The sequence below is a fragment of the Parasteatoda tepidariorum genome, chromosome 3 (genome assembly GCF_043381705.1).
Source record: "Parasteatoda tepidariorum isolate YZ-2023 chromosome 3, CAS_Ptep_4.0, whole genome shotgun sequence".
Taxonomy (NCBI): domain Eukaryota; kingdom Metazoa; phylum Arthropoda; class Arachnida; order Araneae; family Theridiidae; genus Parasteatoda; species Parasteatoda tepidariorum.
Genome location: NC_092206.1, coordinates 36276404 through 36301362, shown reverse-complemented (window position 1 = coordinate 36301362; position 24959 = coordinate 36276404). Strand labels below are relative to the sequence as shown.

The following is a 24959-nucleotide window of genomic DNA, read 5'->3' as shown; positions in this document are numbered from 1 at the left end:
CATATTACTCAAAATAAATTGACTGTAAAAAAAAATTGAAAAAAAAAAAAATAAAAAAAAATTAAGACATACTAGGTGATTTTCTCACTGCACTAGAAGTAAGTCCAGGGGTCAATGCTGATTTTATCAAAGATCCTATTAAAAACATGAATTTTTAAAACAAATTTGGAACTAAGAATTTAAATTATTTAACTAAGAGAAGCTTGACTTATTAGTACGTAATACAAATTACACCAGAATTCAATCAATTAATGTATACAATAATGCTGACACTGAAGTAAAACTATGATAATCGAAAAACATTTAAGGAGTAAGTGTGTGCAGTTTCACCAAAATTTTGCACAATTAACTTTGAAAATAAACTGTTAGAGTTCATTAACAGTTTAATCTCATTACATTTATCCATAAGGAACCACATAGTATGTGGTATATTCAGGGGCAATTGTGAGCCCAAGTCAAAATTCCGGAAAATTTCTTGAGTTAAAAAAAAAAAAAAAAAACAGTTTAAATTGAAAAAATATTTATTTACTATGGATTTCAAACAGATAACAATTTAAAAATGTGTTTTTATGTATCTTTTATTTTGTTTGTTGAGGAANTCATGAATATAAGCTTATAAAGTATCTGGCTCTCCCTTACAAACAAATAAACTGTGTTTTTAAGTTCCACCTTTGAAAATTTGATTTTCGGAAACTTCTGCGATCAATGATTTTTTTTAAACGTCTGGACCTTCGATCTCCGGAAACTTCCGGATCACTGCTAGCGAAAAATCTGGATTTTTTCCGGAGCACAATCAGCCCTGTATATAAAAAATTTCCTGCCAGGTTAAAACTTGCTGCACGGTTTTAGAATTTTGTAAAAAATATTTTTGTCAAAAACTAAGTTCCAGAAGCCCCCCACTACTCTCTAATTCTCGACAACCCCTGGAACCTCACACAGAATTTTTCTCAGATAACTTTGCAATTGTTGCCTCAGATTGTTTTGTTTCATATCTTAGCTTTTGTATTTTATTTTGGTTAATTTTCCTTCTCAAAATATGTTGGAGAGAATGCCCTTGCTTGACTTTTTGTCACTTTGGCAATTGACTGATTTGTACTGAAAGTGAAGACAACAATATCTAAATGCGAAAAAATGCATTATTGCAAGTCAAATATTTGAGCTAACACGATGTTAAGTTTCTAGCAGAGAAAAGTTTTCTTCATTCATTGGCATCTTTTTTACAAAGTGAGACCTTAATTTTAATAAGAAAATAATTACTTCTAGTACATTAAAAAAAAAAAACTTTTGACATTACTTTTAAGAATAACTAATTATAGAAAAAAAAAAGCAACAAGAGAGTATTATTGAACAGGGTGCATAGCCAAATTATTCAACAAAAAATAAGCACCTTTTAAGCACTCAAAAAATATTTTTAAGCGCTTTAAAAAACATCATAATTAGGCATGGGTGGAAAGTTTTTGACAATTAACGGTTTTATCTTGTTTTAACTAGCATGTCAAAAAAAAAAAAAAAAAACTTTTGGCATTGTCTTGACAATAGTCAAAAACTATGAACTTTTGAATCATGTAAAACGGATGTTGTTTTCATACACTACGGACTGACAATACGCCGAAATAGATTGGGGTTGAATTAGTTGTGAAAACGTAGTAAACATAGTAAAGGAAAAATCTCATTTTGAAAAAGGGAAAATTAAGTACTTTTTAAAAACATCCAATGAAAAAAGCACCTTTAATAGCTTTTAAAAAACGAAAATAAGCACCTTTAAGCACTTTTTAAAAACGCTATGCACCCTGTTAAAGGAGTTTGCTTTCTTGATTTGTATTTTTGAATTATAGTTCCTTTTTAAAGCACAAATTCAAACAATTCACAAATTTAAAATTTTCAAGAGCAAATTCTTTTTCCTAGACTTCGTATTATCTAATTTTTTAAGATAAAATTTCTTGACTTATTCCTATTCTGAGGCTACTCTAACTCTTTTAAAACTGAGATATTAGCGTAGGAATCGAAAGAAGAAAAATGTTGATTTATGAATTGAAATAATTTTCAGTAAATGATACAAGCTATTATATATATAATTATAAAAAAATAAAATAAAAAAAGACTTACTTGGGGTGTTTGTCTTTGTGGATGATGAAAAAGGAGTCTTTTTGAAGCCTGGAGCTATAAAGGTACAAAAGCAACATAAGTTAACTACACCAAGCACAGCAATTCCTTAAATTTGTTTTAAAAAAAAAAACCTTACTAAGAGCATTAGATTTTGAAGATTGGGGTCGAGGTGTCTTCTGGTTGCTTCTGTGGACTATGAGAGAATTTATAATTTTTTAAGTATATTTAAATAGCAAGTAATACACATTATCATACAGTATATGCAAGTAAAGAATATATTGCATTAGCAGGGATGTTTTCCTGTTGCATACCTTTTCATAAGCCAGAAGCTATTTCCTAGGTTCAATTTCATCAATGATTTTAAAATATAAATATTGAATTAATATTCCTTTTGTAATTCGAACTGTTTAAGCATAATATAAGCCTTATTAAAATATTTAATTAGATAAAGATAAACAATCAGAATTTAAAAAGGTAGTTATGAGTTTATTAAAATAAAAAAAAGCCTTAAATTAAGGATCTTAAAAATAGTATAATAATTGTTTGTCCTAAAATACAGTGGCAATATTTAAAAAAATAAAATAAAATATTTATAATAAAAGCACTGACATTGCATTTATTATAGAACTGTTTAAAAATGGGAATTTAAAGAAATGTTACTGCTTTTTAAAAAAATTATCAATTACACATTGAGATATGATTCACATTCAGTTCTTAAAATTTTTTAGAAATAGTTTTCGTTACATACTTGAGTTCAAAAATGCTTTTGTTATTTTTCTTGGGACTTAATTTCTTTCCTAAAAGCATGTGCCATTATGTTTTATAGTCAGATTCTCCCCTACAAATGTTTATTTATTTATTTAACATTTCAATTGTCTTAAAAAGTGTTAGTAAGTGATGCAATAAAAAATGACATTTGACTGGTTATGATGTCACAGGTGCCAAATGGAAACACGCCTCTGTCACCCGGTACGCTTATTTTGATGCGGGTTTAGTTTCGATATCACTTACAAAAGCCTATGATAAGGATTTCAAATTATTAGACAGTACAGTAGCCAAATATCAATTGTATTTGCGAATTTTTGAAAGTCTTTGCCAAATGCCTATAGAAAAATGCTTTACGGTAATAAGTTTCGAACTTATATTATTTCGACCTAATTCTAATTGGTTATGCAGCGCATCAGTCAATGTAATTTTGAGTTAAATATAAATTTTTTCGTTCCAGTGGAAAAAACTATTAGCCAAAATAAAGTTTTACAAGTCAAATTTACGATTTTATTGCAAGGTGTCAAATGTTTAGCCCAAGTCCTGCTTATATCTTATGATTGTTAATCTTATACTATTAGCTACTGATTTCGTGAATTGAATTTATGCCTTTGAGAGTTTATGCAAAATAGAACAAAGATCCAGACGGTATACTTTTACTAAAATAGTTTAAGACATAGTCTAAGTTTCAACTACTCACAGAAAATCAAAATTTTTTTCCAGTTGAAGTGCGAAAGTTTAAAGAAAAAAGTATTTCACTTCATTAAATTTTAAACTAAAATAATGCTTAATTATAGCCTAATTAAAATTAGTGGCAGATTAGAAATAGGATACATTATTTGACAATTTAGTTGGTACTGCCATAAAACGAATTCGTGTTTTCAGAAAAAAAAATGTGCTTTTTATTTAAACAATCACGTAATGATAAAAAAAAAAAAAACAAGGAAAAGACACAAAGTTTGAATGGAAATTCAAATTCATATCTGCGAGAATTTGTTATTGTTCCTGAGAGTAGGTGAGACACATTTGCTGAGAAGGGAGAGAGAGAAGAAAAAAAAAATCTGATTAATGATTGCATCATAATGAGTGATTCTGAAAGCGTCAAGATTAAAAAATAAATAATAATAATTACTATAATTGACCATTAATTCCTATTTAAATGCAGCACGAGCTAATTTCAAAAAATTCCACAAAAACAATAGAAAGGAATGAATAGTTACAGTTATTCTTCAGAGAGTGAATTAAATACATATAATTTTTTTTAAGTTACATCTCAACAATGGTGTAATTATTCATTGTATCTAAGGTAAAAAATTTTATACTCTACAATTACGAATTAACAAGCTGAACAGAAAACAATTTAACTCCTTACCTGAGGAGATGGATTTGGGCTTGTCACTTGCTGGAAATGGAGTAACCATCTTTTTAAATCCTGGAGCTATAAAAGTAATATTTTAAAACAATAAATTAGCTTCTTCCAAATTTATATCAAGAATTTCTTTCAAAATAAGTTGAACATTCTTACGCAAAGCAGCAACTTTATTTGGTGTAACTTCAACATTACTTTCAGTAGCTAGAAAATAATGAAATAACAGATTATTGCTTTTAAAGTGACTTAATAGGAAAGAGATGCATATTTATACATAGTCATGCTTAATTGCTTTAATGATTGTAGAACCATATACAATTAACTTAATCATAGTCTAAGACATTTTTAATGTATAAAATGATTTTTGAATACAGAAAACTTAAATAAGATATGTATCGCAAAGGTACAAATTAGAATGTCTCAGATTTTGACAGAATGAATAATAGAATTTCTTTTTCAGAATGTTACATATTTTGTTTTAGTCATCTTGGAGATTTAGTTGGTACTTTTAAAATTTAGCCTTAGTATATTGCGGGCTCAAGCAGATTTGTGCTCTAGGTAATTCTATGTAACTCAGGCTTGGACCCCCAAACAATTGCTGAAATTCATTTCCAATAGCTAGAGGCTAGAGTCATGGGATAGAGGCAGGATTTGAAAGCAATTAGCATTTTGTAAAATTGTAGACAGTTAATTTTATGCCATTTTCAGTTGAATTAGGAAGCATTTTATGCACATAATTAACATAATGCATATGCTATCAGATGATTTATCAGAGAACATTTATCATATTCCTTACTTAAACTGTAAACGTTTACTACAACTTAGAACAGTTGTGCTTCTGGTTAAATTATAAGTGGGGAAGAAATTGACTATTACCCATAAGTTACAACTACAAACTGCATAATATGTCTATAACTTTATTCATGAATCACTTTCTTTTTGATCTGAGAAACGAAACCTAAATTCAAAGCTTCTAGTCTTAGTTTTCCCTGACATAAATTTTTTCACCTTTGTTATATTTAATCAACACTTTTAAAAGCTTAGATCTTAAAAGAAAAAGCAAAGTTATAAAATATTACAAACAATAATAATAAAAAAAAATTACATCAAAAAATTTTTTGAATACAAGAAAATAGGAAAGAGCCACACTACAGATGTGGTGAAGTTACATTGATGTTTAGAATTTCTTTAAAAGAATAATAATTTGTAAAGCAAAATATTCTTACTCAAAACAGAAGCTTTATTTGAAGATGGCATTGGTGTAGCTTCAGCATTTTCATTGGCTAGAACATAATTGAATTATGGTTCATTATTTCTAAATTTTCACAAATGTTGGAATAAATAACATGGTGAGTCATAATTAAAAAGGAGTTTCGATTTTAGAGCATCAATAGGACAAATGTTTCTTAAAAGCACAGTATGCTTACAGTTTAGTGACTTTGAAGGTTTTTAAAAAATGGCACTCAGTAAAGTTACTTTTTTAAACAAAATTTGTAAAAAAATAACTTATGACAATCTTTTCCCCTCATTTTCTTGCAGGTTTAGGACTATTTGTTCATTTTGTAATAAATAACTACACGTAAAAACGTTTAAATTACACTTTTCATTGAAAAAATTTAATTAATGTAAACAAATAAATAATACAAGAACAAAAAAAGCATTACCAAAATAGTTCAAGAATGAAATCAATCTTTTTAAAAAAAAATATTGATTACTTCAATTGATGTCTTATTTTAATGAATTTTCTTTAAGCATGCCTATTAAACAAGCCAATATATTCAAAGAAATTATTATCTTACTCCATCAAAAGCAGTTTTTACACCTGTTTAAGACAGTGTTGATTCATTCATCAACTTCATTTTGAACACCACTTTCCTCTTTGTCATTTTTATTTATGTCTTCATAAATTTCAACAGAATCTTTTAAAGCACTAGTTAAAATATCTTTATCACAGCTAAGTTATCTTTCAGACAAACATTTCCCTTGTTTTTCTCAACCCCATTACAACCAAACATGTTTTCTCTCTTAGAAAATCTCCTTATTGAAATAAAAGATTAAAATCCTCCCCTAAAAATAATTATCTTTAATCAGAGACACTGCTGTCATAAAATAGAGACATCATTTTTATTCCAACTCTGCAAAATACTATCTTTAAATAGGGACTCTTACACAGTATCATTAAACAGATTCAACAGTAACAAAGTTTCAGAACCAATGCTAAAAATAACGGTGATTTTCTAAAATCTCAAAATATTAGTGTAATTCAACAATATTAAGTTATATTCTGATTATTGACATTATAGAAAGGTATACAGATACAAACAAAAATTAAGACAATAGCATTAGTGTATAAAGATATGCTTAAAGATACCTCCTAAAATTGTGATACAATTAAAAAATTTTTTGAAACAAAATTGTTTCTGAACTAGCAGTTAAAAATGTCGCAGTTTGCAATTAAAAATTCATTCAGGCTTGAATTTGATAATTTTTTTTTATTAGCTAAGTATAATTCAACATTTAGTTCAAACCTAATTTTTTATAATTTAAAGCAAGTATTTCATCATTATTGAACAAAATATCTTTTTAAAAACAACAAGTAAAAATGTTGAAGGTGGGTGTTAACAGCAAACAGAAATAAATCTGTTTCATTACTTAATGAAAACTTGAAATTAAAAGAATCTTCAAACAATCATTTCATTATTCTGCATCTTACGCTGCTACAGATAAGTCCTGGAAAGTGCTCCGTGGAACTCACAGTGTTCCGGATTCTCCCAGTGCTACTGAAGTAGCCATGTTTAGACTTTTGACCAGACATGATTGTCTACATTCTCATTTTTTTCGCCTCGAGCTGACTACTTAATCTTTTCAGTCTTTCATGTAACTCCGGACAAGCCACGACTGCTGCGCATTTGGACACATGCTCTGCACTAAAAGACTGACTGTATTGTTAAGAAGTACTGGAGAGCTAGAAGCCTAATGACCTAATAGTCAATGGCTGGCATTTATTTAATAAATCATTACTTAATGAGGGGCTCTGATAAGAATAAAAAGCAAATACGTGAGCAGAAATATGTTTTCTTTGATAAAGAAATTTTTTACAGGGTACTAATGTCCATGTGTCCAGAATGAACCTTCTGTGAGTTAAAATATCTTTTTACATAAGCTAGAAACTGAGAAAAATGATTTTGTTTAAAAACCAAGTTTTTATTAATCATAAGATTTAAATTGTTCTAAAAGATTTTAATCACAACTTTAATTAAATTCTTTAAGAATACTCATCTTAATAAACATTAAGTTTATATTTTAAAATCATCAATTATTGTAGCTCCATTACAGATATTTGTAATAAACTTACCACATGGTGTCCTTTTGATATCTGGCAGGGCGATCGGGGTGGCAGTTGTGGATTCTGGAGAAAAAATGTGTGTATTACTGATTATTCAAGAAAATATAAATGTAATACCAAAATATCAGTGATTACAATTTGATCATAATATAAATCAACAAAAAGTTTTCATTTTGATTTTCTAACTTGCTTCCAATAACACCTAAACCTTTTGACCATAATCAAGTATAATAATGGTACAATAAGAAAAAATGATTAATTAAACAGTTCCTATTCTTACTCATTTTAATAATTTTTTTTCCAAGTAGATTTTTTCCCCACGAGAAATTGAATTTTCCCAAATATAAGCCTTTTATTAAAAATTATTAATCGAATCACTAGCAAAAACTTTAGATTCAAATAATTATTGAAAGAAATAACATAATATAGTTAATTAAATCATGTTAAATCTTTATTGTATTGGTACTAATTAATTAATAACAGATTATCTGAAACCCTTGAGGTCGAGGGGTACGGAGGAAAATTCAAATTGTTGGGTTGTCATTAGGACATTTTCATACAAATAACCCAGACCTCATACTAGGCAGGATAAATAGGGCGCAGCACCCTGCTGCCTTTTTAGTCAAAAGAATCCACCCTGTTGCTCCTGAAGTAAATTAGTGCCCTGATGTAATAGAGTCCATACCCTTTCTTTCCTCAACCCTTCTTTATTTTTCCACCAAACTCTACAATGGATTTCTTAAACTTTTCAACGCTTTTTATTTAGTTTGTCGTTCTTGTCAATACATAGATTTATATGGGAAAGGAAAAATAGCCATCACACTCCCTTATTGCACTTATCTTTGAAAGTTTGCAGTTACTTCCACTATCATTAAATCATAATTATTAATCATTTTAATTATTAAATCATAACTACAGACACATAAAACGCATGCATGCATTTTAAATAAATTACTAAGATAATTAGCTCATTTACTCGATATATGTGTTAATTTATTAATAAAAATTAGTAACTAATATGATTGCTTTGCTACTTTTAGTAAAATTAAAAAAAAATTCTTTTACTAATTGGCGCTTTTTAATAGAATGTGTAAGGCCCATAGAAAGAAATTATTGCCCTTTTGGAATAATAATGCCCCTTTTTTAAACTTTTGCACCCTGCCCTTTTTTCTGCCTAGAATGAGCTCTGAATAACCATCAAACTTTGAGCAAAATTACTCAAAATAAGTAGTGACGATAATATATATACATATAAAAGATACATTTGCGTTTTATTATTCAATTATAAAGAATGATATAATATCATGAAAAAAATCAATGCTACATTCCAAAAATCAATGCTACTTAAAATTCACAGCAATAACCACGTAACATGATTTGTAATAATGATAAAAACAAGTGCCAGAAAATTTTTGATGGCTGTCACTGAGTTGCGCAATCATGGTTCTGCTTTCTATCTTAGATTTGTTTCTAAAACTATTTTGTGAACAAAAGATCATTTCAGTAATTTTTCCACTTCTTCAGTAATTTTAGAAAACTGACAAAATCTTACTAGCAGAAAATTTCTTTAAATCCTCCTCCTTAAGTCTGCGAAGAACTATCCTCGGACTAGGACGTAAGCGTCGTTTAAGGGAATCATGAGGATCACCTAGAAAAAATTTGTTGACTAAGTAGAAAGTCACTCAATAGAAACAAGAGCAATTTTAAATTTATATTGTTCAGAATAGTAAATTAAACTAACAAAGGACTAAAATAACTAATCAATGCTATTAAATAGAAACATTTACATAACTTACCAAAAGAGTTTGATTTCTTTCCTTTTTGCTTGGAAAAGGGCATAGGTGTGGAAGGTCGTCTTACCTTTCCAACTAGGAAAATTAAAAACTAATTAGTGTTAATAAATTGAATGAATTATTAGACTTATCCTAAATTCAATAGCTATAAAAAACAAACAAATAAATGACAAAAAAAAAGAAGCAAAATTAAGCTGCTTTTTAAAGCTTCAGCAATAGGAACAGGACCAGAATTTAAGAGGGTCTGGTTAACATGGATCAACAACCAATCAGCGTTATAACAGAGTGCAAAGAGATTTTTTTAAAGGTGATTTTGGCACAAAATGGCACACCTTTATTACATTATTCTTTGTTGTTTCTCATTTTATTTATTTTTATTAAGTTGAACCAATATTTTCGATTAAACTATTGCTGCAATTTATCATAAACTCAAATCTGGTTGAAATAATAATAATAATGGAAAAAAACTAAGTGATGAATAAATTACTTTAGCAAAATAACACATTTAACATTTATTTACATAACACATGTAACATTCTTTTAGAACTATACATTAACTACTGTTTGTCTACGATAGGTACTCTAATAGACATTCGTCTGGGGGTGTGGCGGTGACTATGGTAACGAGGTATGATTATTTCAAATAGGGGTGCGGGGACTTTAGGACTGGTTTCGGTGGGAGAAAAGGAGACTTCTTTCTTTGGTCTATTGTATTAGCCCGAGAGTGAAGAGAAATGAGCATTCGCGCCTGAAACATCGTTTCGAGCGTTCGATTCCTTTTTTTAATAATCTTTTCTCTTTTTCAAAAGCTTCTGTTTTAGAAAAAAATTCTACACATTTACTTGTGTTGGAAATTGTATATTTTATTTTTCCTCTTTTAACGTTTTTGAATTTTGAGAAATGCCTTTTATATTTAAAAAAGGTGAAGTTTTAAAATCACAAGCATGTAAATTCTGCACAATGTGCTTGAGTGTTTTGCTACTGAAGCTAAGGAAAAAGCCCTTAAATTACCTCTCCATCAACCAGCTCAAAGAGCATGACAAATGGCTGCTATTGTATTAATAATTACATGCGAAACCTAAATTTTACACAGTTAATAGACATCCTAACAAAAATGCAATAAATTATTAGTCATAATTAAGAAACTAATAAACTAATTTGGATAAAACAATACTATACTTAAATAAGAATAACTCATCTATAAATTTATCATACATAGTAAATTGGTTATTAAGAAAAAAATAAATGTGCTAATAAAAACTGTTTTTAATAAATAGTGAGAAAAACTATACAGGTTACAATAAAATACGAATAAAAAAATGTAATTTAAGCACACAAAAAAAAAACTTAGATAATTTCAGATGGTTTGATGGGTGCTGATAAAAATCATCGTTGATAGTTTTAGATTTCATCCTAGTTGCGGTAACTCGCTTTCAGTTTCAAAAAAATAAATAAAAAATTAAAAAATAAATAAAAGAAACAAAGATATTTAATATTTCTCTGGCACAGATAACATGAACCATTTTTATATTCAGCAAAAGTTTTATCTCCTTTTAAAATCAGAGTTATTAAGTTTAAGCTCTTCACTTTTTCCAGAAAATTCAAGTAATAAAAGAAATTAACTGCTTTAAAAAATGTGCAAGTTTAGAAATTAAACCATCTAACAATCAATGAACATTCATAATAAATATCGTAAAATTAAAAAGTAATATTAAAAAAACCTGTACTACCCTTAATGTCAGAATNGCTTTTTAAAGCTTCAGCAATAGGAACAGGACCAGAAATTAAAAGGGTCTGGTTAACATGGATCAACAACCAATTAGCGTTATAACAGAGCGCAAATAGATTTTTTTAAAGGTGTTTTTGGCACAAAATGGCACTCCTTTATTACATTATTCTTTGTTGTTTCTCATTTTATTTATTTTTATTAACTTGAACCAATATTTTCGATTAAACTACTGCTGCAATTTATCATAAACTCAAAACTGGTTGAAATAATAACAATAATAATGGAAAAAAACTAAGTGATGAATAAATTACACATTTAACATTTATTGACATAACACACGTAACATTCTTTTAGAACTATACATTAACTAACATGGTGTTTTTTATCACAACTTAAAATCAGACAGATACAATAACGAATGCAAGCAGGCAAATACGAAATAAATCATACCACAGATTACTTAAATAAAGAGAGACATTTGTTGGTTTTCTTATGATTCAGGGATGGTTATTGAAAATTGAGAACAAAGACACAGGGTGCATAGCCAAATCTTTCAACAAAAAATAAGCACCTTTTAAGCATAAACAAAATAGTTATGATCTTGATAAAATAACTAGTTTTCGTCAAAGAACTCTTTTCTTATTTATATAAGGCCATAAAAAGATCAAGAGATATTTATCGGTTCGATTTCAGAGGGTGGAAAATGGAGAATATCTTCCAAAATGCAGCAGAGCTGCACATGAGAGTGCAAGAACCTCACTGAACCTAGCTCAGTCGCCACAAATGTGGACTTGCAAGTATTACATCGAACATGTAAAATAATTGGCGCTTTCATCAGCTATGGACCGACGGTACGCTAAAATGGATTGTGGGTGAATGAATTGCGAAAACGCTGGATAGAACAATGTTAAAAACGTGCTTTTTGCATAATATGTGCCGAAAATCGAGACACTAAGAAAAGGGGAAAATTGAGCACTTTTTAAAAACACCCAATGAAATAAAGTACCTTTAAGGGTTTTTAAAATACAAAAAAAAAAATCACCTTTAAGCACTTTTTAAAAACGCTAAGCACCATGAAAGATGCATACATTAATTAATTTTTTTAAAAGAAATATAAGCACAAATTGAAAATAAACCAATTAAAAAAAAACAATAAAAAAAACATACCACTTGTTTTCTTAGTGCATGACATTTCAGAAATGTCTAAATTTAAGTTGCAAGAAATGGAATCTGTTCCTTCACTGGTCACAGACAAACGCTTCTTTGCTGATGACAGTCGAGATGGCATTGGAGTTTTTGGTCTGCCTTTAACACTGTTATATTGAGGAGTTGCAACACTTAGTCTAGTACTTCGTCGAAGAGGTGTCACAAAACTGACTTTTCTCTTGGACTTTCGATTCTTTCTTTCAGACCCACGATTTATAGTGACATTTAAAGATTCGTCCTTAGATTGTTTCAGCTCTGGTGATGCAGACGCCATAATCATCGAAGTAGTGATAGCCTAAATATAGCAATAAATAAGAAAACCAAAACATTTCCAAAGATATAGGTCTACTAAATCTGGTTACTCAAAAAATCTTGCAGTACATCATTAAAATGAAATTAGTTTTTTTTTTTTTTAATCTAAAAAGTTTTGAGTAGCTGGCTCCTAAACATTTTGAAGACCCATGAATACATCCATGTGATAGAATTTTTTCGAGCTTACTGCGACAAAACTGTCTAGCAATAATGTCTTTCTGCAAGATACTTTCAATAATAACAGCATGCATGTTACTAATTTAAAATAGCATAAGCGCCCCCCCCCCAAAAAAAAGAAATTTTTTAAAATCGAACATATAAAAATTTTTTATTCTAATATTATGNAAAAAAAAAAAAAAAAAAAAAAAAAAAAAAAAAAAAAAAAAAAAAAAAAAAAAAAAAAAAAAAAAAAAAAAAAAAAAAAAATCATAATTAGGATCTGTGGAGTGATAATTTTTTTTCTTCTTCTATCATTTAAAGTTCTTAATTTATAAACATGAAATCAATAAAACTCAAAAACATTTTCAAAAACTTATCATATAATCATGATAAAGCAACTAGTTTCTGATAAATATTGCAGAGAATCTCTTTCTAAAAGGTAAAAAATTAAGCACTCTTTACAAACCCCAAATTAAAAAAGTACCTTTAAGGGCTTTTAAAAAACGTAAATCAAAAATAAGCACTTTTAAAAACCCAGATCACAATAAAAAAATAATGTTATACGTTATCGGGGAAAAAAAAAGATTGATGACGAAATTATGCAAATAGGATTCCTTAAAAAAGGGGTTACTCAAATGCATAATAAATAATTGTAATATCGTATAAAAAATATTGGATTTAAAAATTTGTGAGAAATCAATAGCTGTCAAATGCACGATTCGAATTTTCCATATATTGAGATATTTAAAAACCATGTGAAAATCAATAACTGTCAAAAATACAACCAAAACATTGCATGAGATTTACGACAGGGCTCGAAAAAACTCAGAAATTTTACCCGTCCCCGAGGACGGCTTGTCCAACAATGCACCTGTCCTCCGTTGAAANATTCATAATTAGGATCTGTGGAGTGATATATTTTTTTTTCTTCTATCGTTTAAAGTTCTTAATTTATAAACCTGAAATCTATAAAACTCAAAAACTTATCATAATCATGATAAAGCGACTAGTTTCTGATAAATATTGCAGAGAAAATTGTGCATTTTCCTTGTAATTTAGAACGACAATCCACATGGCAAAGAAAAAATCTCTTTCTACAAAGTAAAAAATTAAGCACTCTTTACAAACCCCAAATTAAAAAAGTACCTTTAAGGGCTTTTAAAAAATGTAAATCAAAAATAAGCACTTTTAAAAACCCTGATCACAATAAAAAAATAATGTTATACGTTATCGGGGGGGGGGGGGNGGGGGGGGGGGAGATTGACGACGAAATTACGCAAATAGGACTCCTCAAAAAGGGGTTACTCAAATGCATAATAAATAATTGTAATATCGTATAAAAAAAATTGGATTTAAAATTTTTTGAGAAATCAATAGCTGTCAAATGCACGATTCGAATTTTCCATATATTGAGATATTTAAAAACCATGTGAAAAATCAATATCAATAACTGTCGAAAATACAACTGTAACATTGCATGAGATTTACGATACCATTGGCGTAAATTAAGCTAGTCAAAAAGTGATTATCTAAATGCATGGTTCAAATATTGTGTGTAAATTTCTGTAGAAAAAACAATTCTTGTTTCACTTTTCAAAAGAAAAATCCTTCTGCAAGAACTGTGTAACGTTCTATGAAAATGTCACTGCGATTCTGCCACGGGGGCATACATTAACAAAACTTAACTCTTTTAGCACATAAACTTCCTTTAGCAATGTGATAAAAAGTCCACCATTGTTTGGCAAAATATAAAGGCAAAAATAAAATATACATTGAAAAATTTTATGAATAAAAAACATTATAATCACTGATTGCACCCAATATTTCCTTAAAATCAACCTATTTTATTCTTTAAAAATCGAAATATTTTTGAAGCTCCGAGAAATTTAGTATAGAACTCTGAGTTTATAAACAAAACTTTTTTTAATAATGAGTCAAAAAGTCCAGCTTGGATAATAGACTGCTATAAATACAGTAAAATATTAGCACAAAAAAGTTTTAAAAAACAAAAAAGTAACCATTTTATAATCAATGACTGTGTCCATACCTGAATGTTTAATGAAGGAGTATCAACAATATATGTGTCTCTTTTGGGAGTCTCACTCAATATTTGGCTATCTCTATCAAAAAGCGCCTCCTTATTCTGAAATATTACAAAAAACAAAGGTGAAATTAATACAAAAACTCGGTAATAAATAAGAATTATAGTTTTGGCACAGTTAAATATTGTAACAGTGTATTCATTACAGAAAAAAAATGGGAAAGAATTTCTCAAAAACAGGGTGAGATTTCAAAAAGTTAAGTAAAATTTCTAAAAAAAAAAAAAAAAAAAAAAAAAAAAAAAAAAAAAAANAATAAAAATAAAAAAAACATGAATAGACTTGGAAAAAAATTATTTCTTTAATTATAATACATTCTTCACATCTTCTAATTGAATATTATGCACATTGTTTAGTTTTGACCGTTTCTACCGACATTTGTTTCGTTTTCATTTGTCCGTTACGGAGTAGAAGATGTCACCTTAACAAGGTATTTGTCCATCTTACATTCATGCACAAAAAATGTAAACGTCTTACAGGAAGAAACACGGGTTCCAGAGAAATGTGTTTTGCTGTTTGCACCGGTTCTGAACAATACTGATATATAAGGAAGCTAGATAATAAGGATCAATGTTCAAAATAATGAAAGATCAAGGAAGAAGAGTGAAACGGATTTTATTCAAAATGGCTAAAGACTAAATTTTTTTTCAAAATTCGTGCATTTTTAAATTGATTAATAGAGTGCATGAACTTCTCGCGTTAATAATTTTTTATTGTGAGAAAAGAAAAAAATATGTGAAATTCTCACACTGTATTGAAAACACTGTTGTAATAAAAACAAATTGGAAAAACTGACCAACCTTTTTACAAGAATTCAAAATACTTCGTTCCATAGCAACAAAACTATCTTCACCAGCATTAGATTTCTCCAACAGTGAAGCAATAACTTTTTCAGCCTGGAGAAAAAAAAAGAGTAATGCATACAATTTTGATTTTTTATTCGACCTATTTCATTCAAATTAATTTATTTTGCCTGACAATATTATATTCTTTAAAATTATGTAAAAATTTGCATACCTTACAATTAAACTTTTAAAACTGATATTAAATAAAATATAATTTGTAAAAAAATAATAATTAAGAAATATAATCAATAAATATAAACTATTTATTATATTTGGTTTATATACAATATTGATAAACATTATTATTAATTATATTTGGATAAACGAATTTTATGATCATAAGATAAATGTTTCGATTCCCTTAAAAACTCCCAAGATATGGTCTAACACACAAAAAGTACAATCAATATTAAGAAGTCAAAACCTTTGAAAATCATATTGTTATTTATATTATATTTTTGAAAACCATATTGTGATACTTACGGTCTACAATTACTAAGTATAGGTTCACAGATATACACATGCACAACTATACATATTATATGATGCCATTGCAGTGATAACCACTGTGAATAGCTGCTATGAATGAAGGAGACAAATAAAAATGTATTAACTAAGAAATAATTGTAATCAAAAATATTTATTTAATTTCATTCCAAGAAAAATCATCATGGTTGGCAGTTACGTTATCACACAAATATTGCAGTAAGGTCAATAAGAAATTTTTATAGCAATTCCAATACAACAAATTACTGAGACTGATATCATATTTATTATAATTATAAAATTATCATACCATATAAATATCAAATTTATTTGACAATATATATTTTTGTGTATTTTCTACAATTCTTGTATAGGTGAAATTTAAAAATTAAATTATACATCAGGGGTCTGTCTAGGTTTTTCTGTGAGGTACCTATTTAAAATTAAAAATTATATTAAAAAATCAACACAAAAATGTGTTAAAAATATGGATTTATCGTTTCTTACAGGATACAAAAATAAAATTTTAAGAAAAAGTACTTTGTGAAACAACCGTTTTTTCTAAAGTTGAATTTGGGAAGGTACCGCTAAACAGTAGTAAATTCGGTTTGGACAGACCCCTGCACACGGGTCTAATAATAAAAAATATTTTAATCATGATCTTATACTCTATGCAATTATGATTCTGATTATTAAATAACAATGTCGTTAAATCAATTTAACTTCTAACTATATCAATTGTATAGAAAGCATAAAGAAACTGTTTAAATAAAAAACTTCAAGAAATGCTGCCAGTTTTGAAAATTAATAAATTGTGATGCAAAAATAGTAATTGTTTAGCGATTTTTGGCAGAATTCAGTTTCTTCTTTGTTCATAAACGATGCCTGTTCACAAAACAGCCTCTGACTATAAATATTGTTTGCAGGAGGAGAAAGATAATTTTTTTCCACTAGCTGAGTAGTGAGGCATGTTAAGCAATAACTGGTGAGAAAAGTACCCCAGATTTTTTAAGAGATGACAAAAAAAAAATGGTTTGCCAACCTTTTTACTAATATAACTTAACACATTTTTTAATATATCATTTTTAAGAATAGAATCTTTATTACATGCTAAAAAGCTGAGCAAAAAATGTTTAATACATTTTTGAAAATTTCATTTTATGGAAATACATATATTTTAATGTTGTATGTAATATTTTAATTATATTTTGCTAAGCCCAAATGGGTTTTTATATTGTAGAAATCTGAAATTCAGCATTCAAGTCTATTGTTTAGCTTATGATAAAAAAAAAAATTCTTGAATGAAGACGAATTACTAAGAATTTAGCCTTTGCGTTAGTTTTAAAATTATATGGGAGACCGATGCTAAACGGTAACGATCATAAACTAGAAAACAGTTTCCATGTNATATACTAAGACTCGAAACTTCCGGATCACTGTTAGTGAAAATTCCGGAAATCCAGATTTTTTCCGGAGCACAATCAGCCCTGCACATATCATTTTTAAGTTCGTTTGGTGTTAAATTTTCTCAGCATGCCGAAAAGGAAGGTTTTGTGACGCAAAATTATGATAAGCTTTCTAAAAGTAGTCAATGTGAAGCTTCAATGGAGATGGGGCTCCTAACTGTTTCGAAGAAATGATCAGCAATGAAGAAAATGAAATGGACGAGAATTTTGGAGAAAAATCTGATTCTAAAATTGTTACAGACATCAAAAATTGCAAAGTTATTTTCCCATCAAGAAATGGAGGTATCAGACTCAGAAGATGAAATAAACTCATCAGTGCCATCTTCAATGGAAGTCAGAAAAGCACTTAATGTATTGCGGCAAGCTTTAGAACAAAGAGGAGGAATATCGAAAACTTTAAAAACTTCTATAAACTCTCAAATGAAGTGGAAAAGTTAATTTTAAATACCGCAACTCAAGCAACCATTGATCGGTTTTTTGCAAAACTTTTGTAAATTTAATTTTATGTAGGGTTTTACTTTATTAAAATAATTAAATTAGTTAAAATAAAGCATTAATGTGGTCATTATTTCACCTTTTAAAGTGTGTGCATTTAGAATATATCGTAATATTATTTTTATTTTTTTTTCAAATGTTGAATCACCTCTTAATAAAATCAGCCGCTTAATAAAATCAAAAGAGCATAAAACGAAAGTGATTTTAATAAACGGCGGGCAGTGTATTAAAAAATCAACACAAAAATGTGGCAAAAATATTGATTCATTGTTTCTTACAGGATACAAAAATAAAATTTTAAGAAAAATTATTTTGTGATAATACCGTTTTTTCCAAAGTTGAATTTGTGAAGGTACCGCTAAACAATAGTAAATTTGACTTGGACAGACCCCTGCACATGGGTCTAATAATAAAAAATATTTTAATCATGATCTTATATTCTATGCAATTATGATTCTGATTATTAAATAACAATGTCGTTAAATCAACTTAACTTCTAACTATATCAATTGTATAGAAAGCATGGAGAAACTGTTTAAATAAAAAACTTCAAGAAATGTTGCCAGTTTTGAAAATTAATAAATTGTGATGCAAAAATTGTTTAGCGATTTTTGGTAGAATTCAGTTTCTTCTTTGTTCATAAACGATGCCTGTTCACAAAACAGCCTCAGACTATTAATATAGTTTGCAGGAGGGGAAAGATAATTTTTTTCCTCTAGTTGAGTAGTGAGGCATGTTAAGCAATAACTGGTGAGAAAAGTACCCCAGATTTTTTAAGAGATGACAAAAAAAAAATGGTTTGCCAACCTTTTTACTTTTTCCCAGTTAATATAACTGAACACATTTTTTAATATTATATCATTTTAAAGAATAGAATCTTGATTACATGCTAAAAAGCTGAGCAAAAAATGTTTAGTACATTTTTGAAAATTTCATTTTATGGAAATATATATTTTTTAATGTTGTATGTAATATTTTAATCATATTTTGTTACACCGAAATGGGTTTTTATATTGTAGAAATCTGAAATTTAGCATTCAAGTCTATTGTTTAGCTTATGATAAAAAAAGAAATTCTTGAATGAATACGAATTACTAAGAATTTAGCCTTTGCGTTAGTTTTAAAATTATATGGGAGACCGATGCTAAACGGTAACGATCATAAACTAGAAAACAGTTTCCATGTGGAAAAACTATCATGTTATTTCGAAATTCCATTCGTATTAACATTTTTAAGTAACACACATTTTATCAACGTTTTTAAAGTGACAATGTAGTTAATAATAACTCAGTTAATAAAGGTAAAATTATAGCAAAAAGAAATCTAAAAATATGTATTATAATATATAGTAACCGAAAATAAATTCCAAGTTGAATTAATGCTTTGTACATATTACAATGAGCACTGATTTGGTATTTAAAGGCATTTGATTAATGGTAATTATTTTATAAACTTATTGTGAGATCGCGTTGAAATTAAATAATACTATTTACCGTCATATTAACTTTGACCCCTTTTCTTTTGGCTTCTTTCTTTAGTTCAGAGTTAGATAATTTTTGAAGAGACTCCTCATTAAAAGAGTTCATCGTTTAATTTGAGCCTAACTTACCAAACAAAAACAATTAATAATGATTTATTTATAAAAACTGTTATAGTACTTCACCGCTAAAAAGTTTCAAATCAAATGTTTATGCACAACGTTCATTGGGTAGAATGTCTGTTGCCAAATTCAATTTATAATGTAGATTTAATAGGCTGTAAACCGGTAGTTAGGGCTTTTCTTCTGCACTTTTCGGGTAGTTCTCACTGTATGTGTTTGACGCACTTCTGATCACTTTCAAGGGAGAATAAGAGTCTGATTAGTGGGAAATATTTTCTTTCGAGATATTCACAAGTCAGCTTCTTTATTTATCTCAAAATTGATTAGTTTATGAGTCACATACAGTGATAATGGCTTTTAATTGGATCACATTCTACCTGATTGCTGCAAACACGCTTGCAGCTGCTTAAAGGCCATTCTCGCTGTATGCGAAAAAGATCAGCAAGTTTTTCAAATGAGAAAATATTTCTCTGACCCAGTTCTTATCAAGTCCCAGATCTCATTTTTTGCAAGCAAAAAGTCCCACAGGGGACTGATCGTTAAGACACGGTTCCCAGCAGATCACCGAAGTCATGCATCACTGCCTACGGTCAGTGAGCGGGTGGGTGACCACTTGGATCAGCCTGCGTAGGGACCGAGGGTGCGTGGTATTAGTCATCGTTAAACTGTTCTACCGTAAAGTGCTCAACTTTGCGTGTAGGTCGTCGGGCTACCGAAGCGGGGGTGCCATCTCCTCTGCAGAGCATCAAAATTGTGATGGCATGTCTTTGGATCATCCTCAGGAATATTTCCCAGATCGTCGCCAAGTGCCCATTGTGCAGCTCTAGTGCGACGTAAATGAACAACAACAACAGCAAGCAAAAAAAAGTTATATTCAGTGAGAATAGTGCTTTAGAAACCACATTGTTTAGAACCATTCTCACTGAATGCTATTTTTAAGCAAGCGAAAAGTAGTATCCAGTTACATGTAAATGAGAGACGGATTTTAAAAAAAAAATAGTGCGTGGAGTCCCTCCGAGGGGAAGGAGTTAAACTTCGCAACCTGCGACGTTAATTGTAGAAGAATCAGCAGTCGTAGAAGGATCACTAGTTCTATTCTCTATTCAACGACTCTTTTTCCTGCTCCGCTCGCTTCAGTGCTCTGTAATCACGGTAATATTGTGCATTTTTCCCTCGTGGACCTCTTGAACCAGTGGAAGTGCTTGTGGTTGCCTCATCGCCTCGCCCTGGAAAATGTATTTGTATTAATAATGTATGTGAATGCGTCATAATGTAATTTCAGAAGAGAAAACCTAACAATCAATTGATATTCACAAGATTCGTACCTTGACACAACCTTAAATCCGTCGCATTGTCTGTGGGATTGTTTTCACTCATTTTTTACAGTTGTTATCCACTGAATTTGAAAATAAAAAATACTACCCTAAATTGGGCATAATATGAAAAAAAACACAACTACTTCGATTTAGTAGGAACAACATATGACGCAATGCTAAACGAATGGAATTTAGTTGTTGTTTATTTAGTTATTGTTATTAGTAGTTGTTGTTATTTGTTTTAGTTGTTGTTGTTTATTTAGTTGTATTTAGTTTCAATAACTTTTCTTTATAATGCAATAAAATCTGGCTAGCAGCTATTTAAACAATTGAACACTTCGTTTGTTTATTTGTGGCTTGAAGTTAGGCTCGCAGAAAATGCCGTTCATGGGTTAAATTTAGTAGGAACAACACAACCTGTGACGTAGGCTATATTATACCCAATTATATGTGTATCAAAACTAAAAAAATATTTATAGAAAAACAATACTTTTATGACTTTTGTAACTTTTATGACCAATAAAAATGTAGCGTTAAACGTTTCACGCAACCTTGTTGGAAGTCGCATAAGAAGTATAACTTTAAAAAAATATTAGCCCAGGAAAAATTCGTCGAGCATGTTCTCGTTCGCATGCAGCCAATTGCAACAAATGTGAATGGCTCAGAAGACGAACTGCTCGCACATGCGCAAATCTCATTAATACAATCTATGTAAATGACACATGCATTAAAGCTTCGTTGATTTGTCGGATTTCTTCGAGCTAGAATATATTTTATTCAGATACATATTGATTATGAATTGTGTTTTCTATGTAAATGTTAGTAACAACAATCTCGAACTCTTGACCTGCTTTACTTATAGGGTTAGAAAGTATACATGTACTTACTACAGCCTATTCTATTTTCAAACTGATAATTTTGTTTTTGATAAAAGAAATAAATTATATAATTTCTAAGCTCAAATCTGCTGTATTTCATGAAATATTAATGATATTAAGTAATTCTTTCGAGTTTGAATTGAAAATTTGTTTTCATTATTTAGGTAGGTAGGTATTATTATTTACGTCGCAATAGAGCTGCACAATGGGTTATTGGGAACGGTTTGGGAAACATTCCTTAGAAAGATACGAAAACATGTCATTGTAATTTGATCCTCGGCAGAGGGAATAGCTCCCCTGCTGTGGTAGCCAGAGGATTTACGTGCGAAATCAAGCAGTTTACGAGCAGTCGAGCAGTTTAACGAGGATCGAAACCCGCACCCTCGGTTGTTACGCAGGCTGATCAGAGTGGCCACCCACCTACTGACCGCAGATAGCGATGCTTGTCTTCAGTGTTCTACTGGGAATCGTGTCTTTACGGTCAGTTCACTGCGGGACTTTTATTACTTAGAAATGTATTGTTAAAAAAGGTGACATGCTTGCAAGATTTAGAAAGAACTCGCTTTTTTGGCTGTTCTGATTTGATCTCTTTTTACTTGTTTATTACTGCTTGTACTCGTTGCAAGTCGTGCATCATCATATGCTAATGTTAGCATATTGTTCAAGCAACGAGATAAAGTTAATTTTACAAATTATCATTTAGGTTTAAATTTCTGATTTGGAATATCGATAACAAGGTAAGAAGTGTTTTATGTATTACGATTCTTCTTTTTCAAATAACAATTATGACTTCTTGAAATAACAAGTCTTTAAATGATGATTCTTCTCTTAAACGCAAATAATAAATCAGGTAACAAATACACGTGTACAAGAAATACTACTCAAGAGAGTCTCAAAACACAATAATCATGCTGTGAACTAATTGGTATCAAAACTAGCCAAAAACAGTATCTCGGAATTATAGACAATCAAGAACTTGTAGCGCTAGTGTAGAACCATTCATACAAGTCAAACTATTCACTCTAAAATAGTTTTGAAAAGTGATACTCTTTTATTACCCCCAGGTCGATACGTTATTTGTTAGGAGCAAGCTGAGTTTTCTTGGAGTTTTCCTATTCTTATCATGATTCTATGTCGATTTACGGCTTATGGCATTTTTAGAATTTATAAAATAGCGAAAAATCTTATAAACGAAAAAATGTGGCGTAGGTTTTGAATTCAATCTCAGTAATAAAATGTTTTAAAATTTCAAGCCTGTTTACGCTTCATTTCGTAAACAGAACATAAGCTGAGCTTTACCCGGAAAGTTTTCAGAACTCCGTTCCGTTTTTAGAATTTTGTTACTGTTTAAACTCAGTTAACCATCCATAAACGAGAATAATTAAAAAATGGGAGGCAGTCTAAAATGAGAAAGCTATTGAAACATCAAAAGCACGCCCAATTATTTTTTAAACTATATTACCTCTACAAATAATCGATATCGACACAGTCTTTTGAACAATTTGAATAAATTTAGGTTCAAGTTAAAAAATTTTAAAAAATTTTCAAAACGTCAATCACTTGATGTTAAGTAGACAAGTTCTTGTAAAGACATTCGTGATTGCAGCTCTCTGATATGCTTCCTGGATAAAAAATGTGGTTCTTTGTATAAAAATTTCTTTATATCCTTTCCTTTACATCTCAGTTGTTTTTCTGGTTCATAATACAATATGCCTTCTTCATAACACTTTTAAAGTTTTTTCAATACTTCTTTTAAGCACTGTGAAAAATGTAGATTTGAGTTCCACCATATAGTTTCCACACTTCATATTTTTTATGGGTTCGAAAATCAGAACAGAAATAACGTACTTTTAAAATGACTGTTCACAAGCTCATGCTAAGTATTGCCATTGGTAAGGAAAGGTTACAGATAAGTTCAATTGTCTTATCCTGATGGGGCCCCTCCATTTGAGGAAAAAGGAAAAAAGATGCCGAACTTACTTTTGCGCCGGTACCTTGTGGTGCCTCGGGTTGCCTTAGGTCTAGTTTACAAGCAACGTATCACAGGGGCTGACAATAACGTATTAGCGTATTACGACATAAACACAAGTAGGAAAAATAAGAGAGATTTTGGCCCTTCCCATACCACTTTGTTCATTCATATGAATGCTGTTTTTTGCACTAGGTAGCGCTGCAAGTTCTTGATTGCCTATACTGACGGGTTGCTGTTTTTGGTGTATTTTGAAGCCATTTGACTCACAATGTGATCATTGTGTTTTAAAACTCTCTTGAGTAGTATTTCTTGTATACGTGTATTTGTTATTTGATTTACAATTTGGGATTAAAAGGAGGATCATTATAAGAATCGTCATCTGAAGATCTGTCATTTCAAGATGTAAGAATTCTCATTTTAAAAACCAATCCTTATAAAACACTTCTTACCTTGTTAACAATATACCAATTTCGAAATTTGAACCTAAATCATAATTTGTAAAATGAATTCAATCTTGCTGCTGGAACAATATGCTAACACTAACTTATGATGGTGCACGGCTTGCCTCAAGAACAAACAGTAATAAACAAGTAAAAAGAGGCCAAACTAGAACTGCCAAAACAGCAAATTCTTTCTAAAACTAGCAACCATATCACCTACTTTAAAAATACATTTCTAATTAAAGAAAACAAATTTTCACTTCTCACCAGAATGACTTAAATCATTATTATCTTATAAAATACAGCAGATTTGAGCTCAGAAATTATATAATTTATTTGTTCTATTAAATGCAAATTTACCCGCTTGAAAATATCACCTCATAGAATAAGCTGCAGTCATCAGCTGTATACTTTCTACCTGGAAGTAGCGCAGTTCTAGAGCTCGAGATTGTTGTTGTTTACATTTATACATCTAAATACATGTTTACAATACAATGTTTGCATTTATACATTTCACATTTTAAACCTCATCCATTTGCAGATTCTGCGCTAGCGCTGTAGGGGAGGTTGTTCTATG

The 24959-nt window shown here is 29.6% G+C and overlaps 1 protein-coding gene across 3 annotated transcripts in view; it reads right to left on the bottom strand.

Moving 5' to 3' along the window:
* Positions 1 to 19928, bottom strand: part of LOC107454953 (nucleolar and spindle-associated protein 1) — a 30068-nt gene extending 10140 nt beyond the window's left edge. The window contains exons 1-13 of one of the 3 annotated variants that reach the window (XM_043057920.2): positions 19670 to 19928; positions 15685 to 15780; positions 14833 to 14928; positions 12276 to 12609; positions 9383 to 9454; positions 9139 to 9234; positions 7596 to 7649; positions 5467 to 5523; positions 4397 to 4444; positions 4244 to 4309; positions 2243 to 2299; positions 2107 to 2160; positions 73 to 135 (exon numbers count right to left, since the gene is read on the bottom strand). In XM_043057920.2, the coding sequence (XP_042913854.1) occupies positions 73 to 135; positions 2107 to 2160; positions 2243 to 2299; positions 4244 to 4309; positions 4397 to 4444; positions 5467 to 5523; positions 7596 to 7649; positions 9139 to 9234; positions 9383 to 9454; positions 12276 to 12609; positions 14833 to 14928; positions 15685 to 15780; positions 19670 to 19762 (1186 nt within the window). In that variant the 5' untranslated portion in view covers positions 19763 to 19928. The remainder of the gene's footprint in view (positions 1 to 72; positions 136 to 2106; positions 2161 to 2242; positions 2300 to 4243; positions 4310 to 4396; positions 4445 to 5466; positions 5524 to 7595; positions 7650 to 9138; positions 9235 to 9382; positions 9455 to 12275; positions 12610 to 14832; positions 14929 to 15684; positions 15781 to 19669) is intronic. The other 2 variants (XM_043057927.2, XM_043057923.2) reach the window with 2 other exon arrangements.
* Between the last annotated feature and the right edge of the window lie 5031 nt (positions 19929 to 24959).